General features: G+C 37.9%; 1 protein-coding gene across 2 annotated transcripts in view; it reads right to left on the reverse strand.

Annotated features, from left to right (window-relative positions):
• Positions 1-10,586: 10,586 nt before the first annotated feature.
• Positions 10,587-15,692, reverse strand: part of LOC126481095 (serine/threonine-protein kinase VRK1-like) — a 99,394-nt gene continuing 94,288 nt past the window's right edge. For both annotated transcript variants that reach the window (XM_050104614.1, XM_050104615.1), the window contains exons 12-13: positions 14,461-14,717; positions 10,587-11,396 (exon numbers count right to left, since the gene is read on the reverse strand). In XM_050104614.1, coding sequence (XP_049960571.1) covers positions 11,308-11,396; positions 14,461-14,717 — 346 coding nt within the window. In that variant the 3' untranslated portion in view covers positions 10,587-11,307. The remainder of the gene's footprint in view (positions 11,397-14,460; positions 14,718-15,692) is intronic.

Consider the following 15,692-nt stretch of genomic DNA (forward strand, 5'->3'; position numbering starts at 1 on the left):
GCGTAAAGATGTCTAGAAAATAGTGTCTGCCGCCAAGTACGAGGGCCTGGTGAGAAATTTCGCCTGAAGCTATGCAGCCAACATTACATAACTGTCGTGCTGTTTCGTCTTCACGACAATTCTCAGCCGCATTCTGCAGGGGCAATGAAGATGCTCCTGCATCGTTTTCAAATGGAAATGTTAGATTACCCACAATACAGTCCGCAATTGTCTCCCCCTGAGTTTCATCTCTGGTCACATGAACCGCTGTCTTTGAAGACAACATTTTGACACAGACAACGAGGTGTAGGCCAGCGTGGAGAATTGGCGGAAAGCACTGGCGGCTGCCTTCTATGATGAGGCTATTGAAAAGTTGGTACAACGCTATGACAAAAGTCTAAGTCAGAACGGCGACTACGTAGAGAAGTAGCTGAAAGGTGTAGCTAATTGTTACAAGTAAAACATTTCTGATGTTCACTGTGGTTTCAATTTGGCAATCAATCGGACCTTACTTTTGGAATAACCCTCGTACATTAAATTTCCTTCAAAGACAGTCCTATTCATTTTTTGTATAGGAGTCACAGTTTCCACGTATTGGGGATGGTCATTCAGAATAGTGTTTTAATGGTATAAAATTAATGTTTGTTGTTAAATGAAGTGGGTTATGAACACACAATACCAATGCATTTTCCATAATGTGTAATATCAAGTGGTGGGGGGTTACTTTCTGCTCACCACAAAAAAGATTAAATTTGTTTAACTTCTATTAACAACATATTTTTAGGTAGGTACTGATGTATAAGAATGGTACATAAACAGAAAATATCTTTTAGCACAATCTTAACATGCCAATGCCATCTCTGTAATGTTTGCAGCGAGCGGAGGGGTACTTTATGGGGGGGGGGGAAATCACAAATTTTGCAAATTGTTGCTGATTTACAATCAAAACATACTTTATGAAAGCCAGAATGAGATTTTTCACTCTTCAGCGGAGTGTGTGGGAGGTAGGCGAAGTTGTGAGGATGGGACGCGAGTCATGCTCGGGTAGCTAAAATGGTAGAGCACTTGCACATGAAAGGCGAAGGTCCCGAGTTCGAGTCTCGGTCCGTCACACAGTTTTAATCTGCAGGAAAGTTTCATAATTTATGAAGTTATATAGATGTATAAGAAGGGTCCTGAAGCTAAAAATATGAGTAGGACATCAGATGCAAAAAGTCACATTCGCTGATAAGACTTAAATTCTCAGTTTAAGTTTTATTGAAAAATTTAAAACATTTACAGGGACTGATGTAAGAAATCATTACAAACAATAAATATCTCTTTAAACATTTTAACCCTTAACTACTCTAGTGAAATGCTCATTTGCTAATACTCTAGTGTGGTCTCTGAGTACCCCAATAAGTTAAACGTGACTGTAATTTAAAGAAATTTTATTTTGAACTGACTTTCAGCACTGAATATTATAAACATTTTTATGCATTTGAGATATGATTACAAACAATTTTGGCACACTGAAAATCTGTGATTGAGACAAACATTTTTTGAGTATTTTTCACACACTATTTTGGTTTCCTTGTCCGCATTTCTTGCACACATGTAGCATCTTGCTTTCCTCATGGGTTGTGGCTCTGAATATGTTGAATCAAGAGGAGTACCACAAAGTTTAACAATAACATCTCTCAGTTCCTGAGAAAGGGGTAGGACATCTCAGCATTGTATATGGGGTTTTACTAAATCCATTCCAAGCCTCTGTAGCAATTCTCTTCATTTTAAACCATCAGTTTGCTTAAGTCATTTGGTGCACTGAAGTAAAACAGCAGCATTGACAGCTACTATGTATCAACTGGCATAAATTACACACATTGGCCATCTGCGTGTTCGCCACGATACCAAATATTTGGCGCACATTTGGTCCAGTTCGTCCACTCCTTTTGTGGTATTGTAATCAATGATTATTTCAGGTTCTCTCTTTTGAGTAGTAATTTTATGATTGTGATGCATAGATGAAAGCAACACAACAGCTCAAGCTTTCAGAGGAACATAAGAACAAATTGTCTTTCCTTTGTTATGCCCTAGTAATGCAGATTCTACTGGGCATTTTGTGTTTGCTTTGAATTCTTCTGAGATGTGCAGTTTATTTAGCTTTAAAGTGCTTAAGACAGTCAACTTTTTGGCTTTCAGTTGATCCAAGAGTCAAAGTGACATGAACCAACTGTCTACTGTCACATTTCTATTGCTTCACTCAATTGGTGTTATTAATTTCAAAACATCCTCTGTTGGAATTGATAATATACTTTTATTTGTCCCTTTGTCTGTGACGACAAATGCAATGCATAAATAGAATGTTCACGAATCACAAAGGCACATAACTTTGAGGCCAATTTTGGCTGGCTTCTTAGGCATATGTATGTGAAATTTGCACCTACCACCAAAGGGTACTATCATTTCATCGATTGTCATGTTCACTCCTGGAGTATAATACTTCTATAAAGAGTTCCCAGACATTTCTACTAGTTGCAAGTCTGTCATCAGCCTTCCTAGCATCTCTTGTAGCAGCACAATTGAAACACGAATAAGACAGAACGAATAAAAATCTACGAAGCTCGTAGTGGCTCGAAACAGAAACACATCATGACCAGTTCCATCATTAGCATAACATCCAACAACATTTTTGTGATTAGATTTTTCGTTACTCCAGATAAATAAAGCAGACCTAGAAATACTCTCAGTCCTATTATATCTACCGGTTTTATGAATACTGGTTGAGAAGCTCTGTATTTGTTTGACTTGCCATGTATCTTGATGTTTGTATTGGTGAGTATTAGCTGTAATAAATATTCAGTAATGAACAATTCCCAAGCAGATAATATTTCAGTTGAATCGAGCAGTTTTGCTTCACATCTAGCGCCCAGAAGGTGACTGACTATTGTGAGCACAGGTACGAGTTTTAAGAGCAGCTTTTTTTGGCCACTTGCAGCACTGCTTTTTTCCAAAAAAAAAAAAAAATTGTCGGAAGGAAGGCCTAATACACGTTTCTTCATCTGATTCTTCACAACTACTTTCTGATGTAATTTCAGAGGTGGAATTGTGATCACTTAGTATAAATTCATCCTCATCTGCTGTGCTCTTCGTATCAGATTGCAAAAACGTAGGATCATTCACTATTCTTTCCAATTCGTCATCTGTTAATGACTTCGATGATCCCATTCTGAAAAATAATGCATACATACTCATAACATTAAAAATTGACTTTATCACTGAAATTTTGCTCTTTTTGAAGTACTCTTAAGACTTCAGTCACGTAAAACATTAGTTGAGATTTAATATAATACATTATGGAGTCGAGGTAGCAGTTGTCGTTATACTGGTTATCACTGTTAGCATTCAACCGCGATTCTTATACATATATTTTAACAACGCGTTTCAAGAGACAATGCTCTGATCACCAGGTTGTAAAGTCTATGTCATGAAATTAAGCGGACTAAAAAGACAAAATACCATCACAAATAGTTGGGAAGTCCATAGAGTAAAACAGAATTAGAAGTATATTGGACTGTGGGTCCTCGTCTTACATTGAAGTTGTTGACACAAGTCGATGGCCGTCCCATAGCTACCAAATATGCTGTCACACTGTGCCGGCTCGGGAGCTGTTGTGGACTGACATGCCTAGGTGTTGTGGCATGGTTACAGCCGTGTGCTTGACGGTAACGCTATGCTATTCGGCGCCTTATTTCCTTATTGCATTGGTCTGCCATCATTAGCCTCTCGCAACTCCATCAGTGACATGCTACAAGTTTTAAAGTCGCATACCTACCCTAAAATAATTCTAAAAACCGGCTAAAAAATCTCATTTCTTTAAAATTATCTTGTGCATTTAGAATATTGCTTTGCTTCTTTTCATGGATAGCTATCTCGAATCCCTCTAGTAAATCAAGTTTCCTTCCTTTCTTTTCTACATGCAATATTTCTACGTTGTCTTCTCTGCTATTAAGGGGATGGCCTGTTTCATACATATGAAACTTCCTGGCAGATTAAAACTGTGTGCCCGACCGAGACTCGAACTCGTATATATGGTTCACAACAGTTGATTTGTCAATTTCCTAACCTGAACGCATCTTTATGTTCTTTATACCAGATCGCGACTGATCTTCCTGTCTGCCCTATATATTTTGCATCACACGTTCTGCACTGAATCTTATAAACTCCCGATCTTTCAAACTTATTTCTCTTCTCGCCAATATTGTGCTTAAGGCTATACCTCACTAGGTTATTAGTCTGAAAAGCTATTTTAACATCGTATGGCTTAAGAATATTTGCTATCTTTTGTGAGACTGTTCCGTAGTATGGCATTGTGATAATTTTAACTTTCTCTCCATTAGGTTTTTTCTTTTTGCGCTTATTACTTTTCCATAACAGTTTTTTAACCATATCTATTCTGTAACCATTATTCATTGCTATTCTCTTAACGGTATTAATTTCAGTCTCCCTATCTTTTTCGCTCATAGGTATATTGACTGCCCTATGCACGAGACTACGGAAAGCAGCTTGTTTATAAGCCTGTGGATGGCATGAATCAATCAGGATCACGGCATCAGTCGTAGTTTGTTTTCTATAAACGGAGAACGCATGTTTGTTGCCCTGCTTTTTTATATTCAGGTCCAGGAACTGTAAACAATTGTCAGTTTCATACTCCATGGTAAATTCTATTTTATTATGTGCATCGTTGAACTTTTTTACTATTTCCTCAATGTCCTCACGGGAACCATCGACAAGTAACAGAGTGTCATCAATATATCGTTTGTAATAAACAATTTTATCCATAATGTTATCGTCAGAATTTTGAACTTTATCTTCAAGGTCGTTGATAAAAATGTCCGCCATAGTTCCTGAAATACTGGACCCCATGGCTAACCCATCGTCCTGAATATAAAATTTGTTATTAAACGTAAAATAATTATAACTTGTAATGAGCTATAGGAGTTCAATAAATTCAATTGTCTCTTGTGTTGAAATTTTACCGTATTTAAGTTCTTAACATCCAACGAAACCAAACGGGAAGTGTCAGTGACTGGCGTATCTTTAATTTCACCTATCATGGTCATACAACCACGCACCGAATAGTAATTTTTATACACGTAAGTCTTTTTCAGAATTTGGTTCAACAATTTCGTTATTTTATATGCTGGACTATTTCGACCGTTAACCATCGGACGAACCGGATGCAGATCTTTATGTATCTTCACCAGTGATCTTAATTTGGGGGCCGTTGGATTCATGATAACACATCTTTTTTCAGTTTCTGTCAGCAGGAAATTAAAGATACGCCAGTCAATGACACTTCCCATACTACGGAACAGTCTCACAAAAGATAGCAAATATTCTTAAGCCATACGATGTTAAAATAGCTTTTCAGACTAATAACCTAGTGAGGTATAGCCTTAAGCACGATATTGGCAAGAAGAGAAATAAGTTTGAAAGATCGGGAGTTTACAAGATTCAGTGCAGAACTTGTGATGCAAAATATATAGGGCAGACAGGAAGATCAGTCGCGATCCGGTATAAAGAACAAAGATGCGTTCAGTTTAGGAAATTATGACAAATCAGCTGTTGCGAACCATATATATGAAACAGGCCATCCCCTTAATAGCATAGAAGACAACGTAGAAATATTGCATGTAGAAAAGAAAGGAAGGAAACTTTATTTACTAGAGGAATTCGAGATAGCTATCCATGAAAAGAAACAAAGCAATATTCTAAATGCACAAGATAATTTTAAAGAAATGAGATTTTTTGGGGGGTTTTTATAACTATTTTAGGGTAGGTATGCGACTTTAAAACTTGTAGCATGTCACTGACGGAGTTGCGAGAGGCTAATGATGGCAGACCAATGCAATAAGGAAATAAGGCGCCGAATAGCATAGCGTTACCGTCAAGCACACGGCTGTAACCACGCCACAACACCTAGGCACGTCAGTCCACCACAGCTCCCGAGCCAGCACAGTGCGACAGCATATTTGGTAGCTATGGGACGGCCATCGACTTGTGTCAACAACTTCAATGTAAGACGAGGACCCACAGTCCAATATACTTCTAATTCTGTTTTACTCTATGGACTTCCCAACTATTTGTGATGGTACTTTGTCTTTTTAGTCCGTTTAATTTCATGACATAGACTTTACAACTTGATGATGGGAGCATTGTCTCTTGAAACGCGTTGTTAAAATCTTTGTATAAGAATCGCAGTTGAATGCTAACAGTGATAACCATTAGTTGAGATAATGAAAAACAACTTACATTAATACTCTTGTGGGGTATTCTTGACACCTCTTTCTCTTTATCTTACAAAATATTACTGGACACACCGCATCCAACATTCCACGTTAAACGGCATCACTTCACTGCTGCTCCGTTCACGTACTATGGGTTCTAAAGGACCCCACTACAGCAGTTAAGGGTTAAAATAAAATATACAAGTTTAGGTTACGATACTTTCAAAAAGGTGGGCACAAAGTAACAAATCCCCCCCCCTCCGGTATTGTCAGGGATAAATGTGTGTACCACATCTTAGGGCAGAAGACCTATATTAAAGGATAAATTGTGTTCCTGGATTTTAACAGCATAGGGGGGGGGGGGGGGGGGCAACGGGAAGGGGGTCGGAATGTGAGGAAAGGTGTCGCCAGATTGTGTTCACATGTTTCCCTCCTTCATAGGTCAATGAACTGGAGATCGAGCAGGTGATTTCTCTCTCCATCTACCTCAATACGTAACAAGAAACAACTGCAAAGTGTTTCAATAGGTACACTGACCCTCCATGGCATGTCTTATGAATCACTGGCGTCACAGTTTGCAGACATGCCTGAAGGTGTTTCTTTTCCCCAAATACTCTACCACTGCATGGAATGAAAGCACGAGTTATTAATAACACTACTAACATAAGACATTCAAACGGACATAATCTACATAAATCTCTGCTCACTATTCTACACTGCCAGAGGGGAAATTAACTCTTAGTCACCCTATACGGCAGTTGTGTTCTTCCAGGGAAGGTGAATTTCTCCACCACATGTGCTGCCCACTTTTCAGTTTACAGACAGACTGTATCTCTCCATCATTCCCTGTTATTTTTTTAAATGTAATTAGACAATATAACTTCACTGAGCTCATGTTTATATAGTGGGGTTATTTTCGATGTATTGAGTGAATACTTATTCATAGCACTTAAGTGAGTTTTTATGTAAAATTCATTCCTGTAAACAGTGGGTGAGAAGTGTTTAATTTGTAAGAGTGAAGTTGTGAGTGATCAGTGCAGTGCTGGTTGAAAATGGACTGCAAAGGAAAATGTGACACCTTCCTGCTGTCTGTAATTGATAATGTGCTATAAGGCTGTGTGATTCTGTTTTAGACCCTTGCTGGAGAACTGATGAATGACCAGAAATTTACTCACTTCCCTCATCATTAACTGGGTCACTGGTAGATTGCACAAATCTTTTCCATCCAGGAACTGCTGGCACTTTTAGAGGCGGCTGCACTGAGAGGAGCTACTTACTACACATACACAATATATTTTCCAACATGGGTGTTAAATGTCTGATGGAATGAGGCTAATCATGTTCAAGTATAGAGCAGTAATCTCCTGTACTGCATTGCTTGACTTACACTTAAATATCTCAAGTTCTGTAACACCCAGGTGACCACCTCCTAATCCAGATGGAGACAATCTAAACCTCTGGACCTCTTCAGATATTGGGAGGGATGATGCTGAGGTGATGCGAGGGCTGATGCTGTGGTGATGCATTTGATACTTCTCACACGGTGAAAAATATTCTGGAAAATGAAAGGGTAGACAATGAAGTGGATCTCAGTTATACAGATCTGCAATTATCCGTATTGTCAACTGGGAGCAAATTTTTTTTTAGTAATCTAGTCCATGTGTGTACAAGCAAGTCGCGCTGGCACTACCAGCCTGCACCCTGTGTGATCTCTGCCTCATGCGATCATGTGAAAGAGAGTGGTGTAGTCACTTAAAAGCAAACTAATTATTGATTCATTAAAAAAAAAAAAACAGCCCTTAAGCACTGTGTAGGAATTACAGCAATAATCAACATTAAGAAGAATACAGATTCAGTTTTGACGTACACTTGCAAACTTGATAATCAGGATGCGAGTAAACCTGAAAAGTGATGAAGAAACAAAAAATTGGACATTTGAAAGAAGCTTTGTATTGTTGGTTTTTACAAAAATGATCACCTAACATTCCGTATTAACCACAGAAAATGTACCTTTAAGATAACCATGCGCAAGTAATATAGGTTGTCTTTCTAGAATTAACAATACAAAAACCCCTTTTCTTCATTTGTTCAGTTATTCAGATTTTCAATGATCTGAATAACTTGCGATGACAATTACTCCCGATGATCAAGTCTTCACTGTACATATTTACAGCTTGTTACACTTGGGACAGGCTATTCAGAGTGGTAAAGTTGACAGCTCCAACTGTTGAGCTTTTTTGCATAACAGATTGTGTAACAACTGTGAATAAATACTCACCTAATGAGCTCAAAATAACTCCACTACATAAACGTGAGCTCAGGGTAGTTATTTTGTTTACTCTTACGAGAGAACTGGACAGGAAACGGTGGGGAGGTATAGTCAGTCTGTAAACAGAAAGGGCAAGTTGCCGTTCCAATAAGAACACTACATGTGCCAAACAGCATGACTAAAAATCGATTTCCTCTCTAAAACTGTGAACAGTGCACAGAGATTCACATAGATTCTACCCATATGCATTTCTTGGGTTAGTGTTATTGGTAACTCATACCTACATCCCGTGTAATGCTAACACATGTTGTAGGAAATAGACATCCCCTGGGCATACCTGTGCTCTGTGTCAACAGTGATTCACAAGACGCACTGTGGAGAGTCAGTGTAACTTTGCGAAGCACCATGGAGTTTCTTCTAGTGACGTAGTGGGGGTAGAGAGTGGGTAATCACCTGCTCAGTTTTCAATTTGCAGACATATGAAGGAGGGAAGAGCATGAACAAAATCCAGTGAGCTACCTTCCCCTAGCCCTTCTACCCCACAAATCCCCTCCTCCTCCACCCTGTTACAACCTCAGAACACTATTTACCCCTCAATGTGGTTCTACTGCACATTTAATATTTGTTGTTAACCCACTTCATTTAACAACAAACATCAATTTCTTACCATCAAAAGAACATTATTAATAATCTGGGATTTTTCTATTCCCTGCAATGTGGAAACGATGAGTTGTATACCAAAAATGAATAGGAATAGGACTGGTTTTGTAGGAAATTTAATGTAGTTTAAGCTTGTAGTGGGAAACATTTTTGCTACAAGCCATAGTTTTTTGGTTATTTTAGGAAAGAAACTTTAAAAAGTGTGACCTCACATCCTGTTAGTCATCGTTCATGACACTATCTCCTACCACTGTACAAAAATCTGCAACTACACAAATTTCATCCCTTAGTTGACTTTTTTGGTCTTCATTGACTGGGCTATAAATGACCTGAAAAAAACTATATGTACAGATAAAAAAAGAAGAGCTGAAGGCAAAGGTATAAACTTTGTAATGCATTTTCAGTCTACAAATATCTGTATACACATGAATCATACTTTCTGAGTGAGATGAACAAAATGTTTTGAGAACAGTAAAAACATGAAGCAGGTATGCAAACATATATTATGTTAACAGAATCTTCCATCGGTTCTTGGCAGAACAACATTATAATAAATGAAAAGCACCTGTTTGGTTTTGTTCTACAATATTACTTTTATTGTTAACCGGTTTTCGGCTTACAAGGCCATCTTCAGACATTTAATACTCAACAAATGTCTGAAGATGGCCCTGTAAGCCGAAAACCGGTTAACAATAAAAGTAATATTGTAGAACAAAAGCAAACTGGTGCTATTCATTTATCAAACAAATTTTTTTAAATGAATCATTTTTTTCTAATTATGCACTGAAATGGTGAAACTCAAATGAGATATCTTTTGAGAACAACAAAACATACTGATTTCTACTGTAGGTAACAACGAAGATGTCAAGACTATGAAACTGCCACGAACTTCATTCAAAGTATTACACCAAAGAGCAAAATTCACTGTGTTCATGGATTAATGTACAAGAACACTGCTGTTTATTAAATGAATATTTTAAAAAATATGGTTAAGACACAGAGCACATAACTGGTTTACAGATTGTAGAATGGAAATGAAATCATTATGTTTCTACATTGATATCCAACTTTGACATTTTAGGACAAGACTACCAGCTACCTACCTATTTTGTAAAACACATCCTGAGATATACAAACCAAACTGAACTGTATTCTCATCTGTACACAAGGTATATTACTAAATGAAAAACTGTAAATTTCTCAGAAAATATGGTAATGAGACTTCAAATAAAGAGAAAACACAACGGAAGCTATTTCATCCCTGTAGCCTCACTTACTTCAGTGTAATTTCAACATATATCTAGCTTTCTCTCCAAGAACATTTTATATGAAATATAGGAAAGTGTCATGGGCATAGAGACACTGGGTATATACTATCAAGTAAAATAAAGAACTTAAGTACAGTAATATATTATTAAATGTAAAATTTATTCTGAATATATTAGACAAAAAAGTAAATTTATTACTTAGTCCACAATTTAACTATTTAGCTAACATAAAGCTTACAGAACACACAATAAAATGCAGCAGTCACGAATTCTTTTCCTTTTTGATGCCACAGTTTTTGTTTGTTTTTGTTACAGTATATTGCACAGAATGCCTCCAGATTCCTGCATTTCTGTAATGCAAGCAACCCAGGAATATAAAAATCAGGACGCAGTAGAGCGAAAGAGCATTTAATGCCAGAATACTGTTTTACATGATAAATTACACAACTGAATATACAACAGCGCGCACTGGTGTATACGTGTGAACGTATGCGTGCTAGTCTTTAAATATTCCTAGTTTTAGATTTGTACAATAAAAAAAGCCCCCTAACCCCCCCAAACAAACACACACACACACACACACACACACACACACACAGCACACACACACACACACACACACACACACACACACACACACACACAGTTATGTCAAGTTTAACAGCGCATTTGGTTAAAGTCCAAAATGCTGCTGAAAATCTCACTCGGATCACTCACTTATTTATCCATCATATAGTACACATATTTCAAAACTAGTGACACTTTATAATGTATGTGAATATCCACATCACATACCACATTCACAACACACAGTAGTCAATGGAGTGCTATCAACAATCAGTTTTTTATATAAAAAACTGGACTACATAAGTAATGAACCATTTCTTAACACACGGGGACGTATAGGCAGTCTGCTTCTCTTCTGTGATATATCGAACAGTTTCTTCTCACCTACAGAAAAAAAAAGAAGAGTACACATGCATCATTGACATTGTGGAAGGTAAAACAAAAACCCAAAATAGCAATTTACAAATAAACATTGATTTTTTTGTTTTTGTTTCCCCAAATCAGGTATGAAATGACTACTCACTTGTGTATAAAATAGGTGACATCTGTACACCTTCAAAAGAAGTCCTTTTAGGGGTATCAAACAATATTGTCCCTATTCCCACTTATGATGGTGGTGGTGGTGGTGGTGGTAGTGGTGGATGTGGGGCACTCTACCATTCCCTTTTCTGTTTGCTGATAAACAATTCAAACCAGGATAGAATTCAAGAAGAGGCAAATTGGTGGAAAACGTTTTGTTACTTGTGTCTTTATAAATGAAGAGGTTATCTTAAGACACGCATAAATTGTCACATCCAGCACCACAGAAGTGCATGCTGCAATAAACCAATGTTTTACAGATGGAATACAGTAATAACTCCATATGGGTCAATGACCTGGTATAAGTCTTTCAACTGGATGCCACTAGGTGAGATCTTTGTTCCTAACCTATCCTGGCAGTCTTACCACAGAATAGGACCCACAGTTTAAGGTTCCTGGTGAATCTTCAAATCACTGAGAGATGATGTCTATGTTAACAGTGAACAAACGTTTCCATAGATCAATCTGAATTTCAGTTTTCAGGCAAGTGCTTTACGATTAGACCAGCAGGCCTGACAAATATAGTAATCATATTTGTGTGTCTGCTTGTCAATTTGTGCCTCCTATACAAACCATTTTTAAAGAAGAAAGGTCAATATTCACACCAAAAAAATTAAAAATTTTCCACTCTTCAAAACAAAATACTGTTCCCAATTGATCTTTTGTGATCTGTTTGTGCTAATCACTTGGGAGCTATGGTGATACTGGAGGTAACAAACAAAAATTTAAAGAATTTTTTCATCTCTAATGAATTTTTGTTGTGAAAGTGTAAGGTATTTTAAAATTATGTTGCAATCAGTATGAACCAAATTTTAACTTGACAAAATATTTAGCATTTGCCACAAACTTCTGCTGCAACATACTTCAGATGTATGGGGTGCGCGAGGGGAGGGGCAAACTGATTTATGAAATGTAAGAAAGCAAAATTTAAAGTCATGGATGAAGATTCACGAATAGCCCTTGCCTGCTGACTGACTGAGGGGGAACAGTACGAATAGTTGACATTGGCAATGGAGGAAGGAGAAAAAGAACATTTCTAACATTTCAAATTTGCTATTTATGCAGTGATAAATTTACACATGAAAAAGAAACGAAACATATGAAAGAAATTACACACTGCAAGATACAGTTTCAGCTCAAAGCACAACCATCTGACACAGGATGTGGGGAGCAGGGGGCACAAGTGAGGCAACCTGTAGGAGATGACAGCAGTGAGGGTGGTGTAGAACAACCAGCAGAAATGATGATGGCTTAGTTGACAGAGGGGTTGGGAGGGAGGCTGTGGTGGGGGAGGAGGGGGTGGGGGAGATGCAATCAGGATAGACTGGTGCGCAAGTGCTGCAGGCAGCAAAATGTGTTATTGAAAACAGATGAAGCAGTGCACGAGGTCTCTCCAAAAAATTCTGGAACTTTGCCCACAAAATTTTTCTACACTTATCTTTTACTTATGGTGCATGGTCTCCTTCGAAACATTCTCCTCCACAGATGATACACCATTCCCACCACCACTTCCACTTCCGGAAGCAGTCTTGGTATACCGTTTGCTGGATCGCTTGGACCGCCGTCTGTGAATTTTCTTTTATCTTGTCTATCATTGCAAATCTCTGTCCTTTCAAGGGGTTTTCAACTTTGCAAATAAAAAAGGTCAGAAAGGACCAGGTCTGGAGAGTAAAGAGGATGAGGCAGCACAGTGATTTCATTTTTTTGTGCAGTAGTCATGCACCAAGAGGAATGATTGACTCAAGAGCCATGGGACGAACTTGGCGACAACACGATGCATTCCAAGATTCTGTTTACGGATTTCATGATATGATCCAACTGAAATATTACATTGCTCTGCAATGTCGCGGATAGTCAGTCTTCAATTAGCCTGCACAATTTTGTTGATGTTCCTGACTTGAGTGTTGTCGGTAGATGTCGAAGGGCATCCCGAACGAGGGTCATCTTTAACTACCGTCCAACCATTCTTAAACCATGTGAACCATTTGTAACACCTGAACCATTCGTAACACCAAGTATGGCTTAAGCACTCATCACCGTAAACTTCCAGTGTCATTTTGTTTGTCTCTATTAAGGTAATCTTGAGTTTCATCAAAATTTAATCCAGACGCTTTGCCCCTCTAGTTTTGCCATCTCTAAATTCCCGAACTGTGCGACACAACATTCTACTCAATACAGCAATGAACAATAACTAACAGGCATGCAACAGTGAAACTTCCGGCAGTTGCACATTAAACACGTGTGTACAGGGATGTGAACAGCATTTCACTCCAATGCACTACTGGTGTGAAATTACGAATGTTCCAGAAATTTTTGAACAGACTTCTTATTAATGCTTTAAGAAGATTAAAAATTATGAAGATATGTGTTAAGGCTTAGTAGCTATTTACAAATCCAAAGAGGTCAAATGGAGCCGTATGTGGCATACAGTTACAACAAGGTATTGTATACATTCAAAGTACAGTGTAACCACAACATTTCTTGTCAAGCCTTGATGACATTTCTACAACAATCTAAAAGGCATCATCCAGCTCCAAAAGACTTCTCTGTTCCACAGTTTTGAGAAAAAGACTATCTGTTTACATTTTCTCTGACGCAGCCCACTTACAAAAGACTTATTAAATACCTGTCCCAGGGGCATATCTTTTGTCTTCCCCAAAAGTTTGGGATTCAGACTACTGTATATATTTGAAGATTGTGCTTTGAGATAATGTGTAGGAAGTGATAAGGCAAACAGGAATTTGCATCTTAAATTTTTATGCTGCCTCTATTATGGCAAAAATTTTCAAAAACAACTCTATACCATTCACCAATAAAAGACATAGGTTAGAGACAGTAATCACAACACTTTTACACACAGGAAACTCACCATTACAATTCCCGTCAACTAAAGACAGGCTGTACACTGCCTTCCTCTTCTTCTTCTTCTCATTTGATTTGTAGGAACTGGAAGCTGCTCTGGATCGTGTTACTCGCATACATTCTGTGCTTTCATCTGAGTCACTTGAAGCTCTCATTCTCTCAATCTCTTGTTGCTGCAACTCTTCTCGTCTCCTTAACACTTGTTCCATTGCTGGTGTTAAAGCAAATGGATATACCGACTCTTCTGATGGACTGCTACAGCGGCTGTAGAAATGAATTGTTAATGACAGCTAACTTTCTACCATAACCATAATGTTAACCAAAAAGTGAAAGTATCAACTCAGTTAACTGCAATGATCTCGAGTATCTATTAAACAGGTCAGTTTCTCTAAACCATCACTGAGAAACAAATGACAAAATTTGTATTTCCACATGCAGACTTCTGGAATTCCCTATGTTTTATGGCCATTGCTAATCTGAATCGTATTTCTGTCCCCATCTATTTATATTTTACTATTTGCCGGAAGCTACTTCTGTTTCTAACAGGTTTATAACGTCTGTACATATTATCCTATAAAACTAAATTGTATGTTTCTAATCATTTCTTTGTGATGCAAATCAAATCAGAGTTTAATGTTACCATTTCACTAACATCCTTCATAAATACAGGATGCCCAAATCAACTGAATTTACAAAGTACTTCAGTACCTTTAACAGCCTCAGTCACAAAAATTAGACAGTATCAACTTTTCTGCTGTAATTACAGCTATTTTCTGTTCTACTGCAATACAAATAAAAATAGTACTAAGAGAACTGTAGTAAAATATTCTAAATTTTGTGTCAGTAAAACTGGCATAAAAGGCTGTTTTAGATAAATAAAGTAAATACTGCATACTCATCCTCAATATTTAGCTTATTATCAATATGAGTGTTAAAAGAATTCTTCATTCTCCCCCTCCCCCTCCCCCCCACCACCCCCAAACAAGCAACTACACAAACAAATCATTTAATGGCAAAGTGTTAGCCAAATGGCTCTAAGCACTATGGGACTTAACATCTGAGGTCATCAGTTCCCTAGTCTTAGAACTACTTAAACGTAACTAACCTAAGGACATCACACACATCCATGCCTGAGGCAGGATTCGAACCTGCGACCGTAGCAGCAGCGCAGTTCCGGACTGAAGCGTCTAGAACCGCTCGGCCACAGCGGCCAGCCAAAGTGTTAGTCCTTTAAAGTAA

Source organism: Schistocerca serialis, chromosome 5 (assembly GCF_023864345.2).
Source record: "Schistocerca serialis cubense isolate TAMUIC-IGC-003099 chromosome 5, iqSchSeri2.2, whole genome shotgun sequence".
NCBI classification, from domain to species: Eukaryota; Metazoa; Arthropoda; class Insecta; order Orthoptera; family Acrididae; genus Schistocerca; species Schistocerca serialis.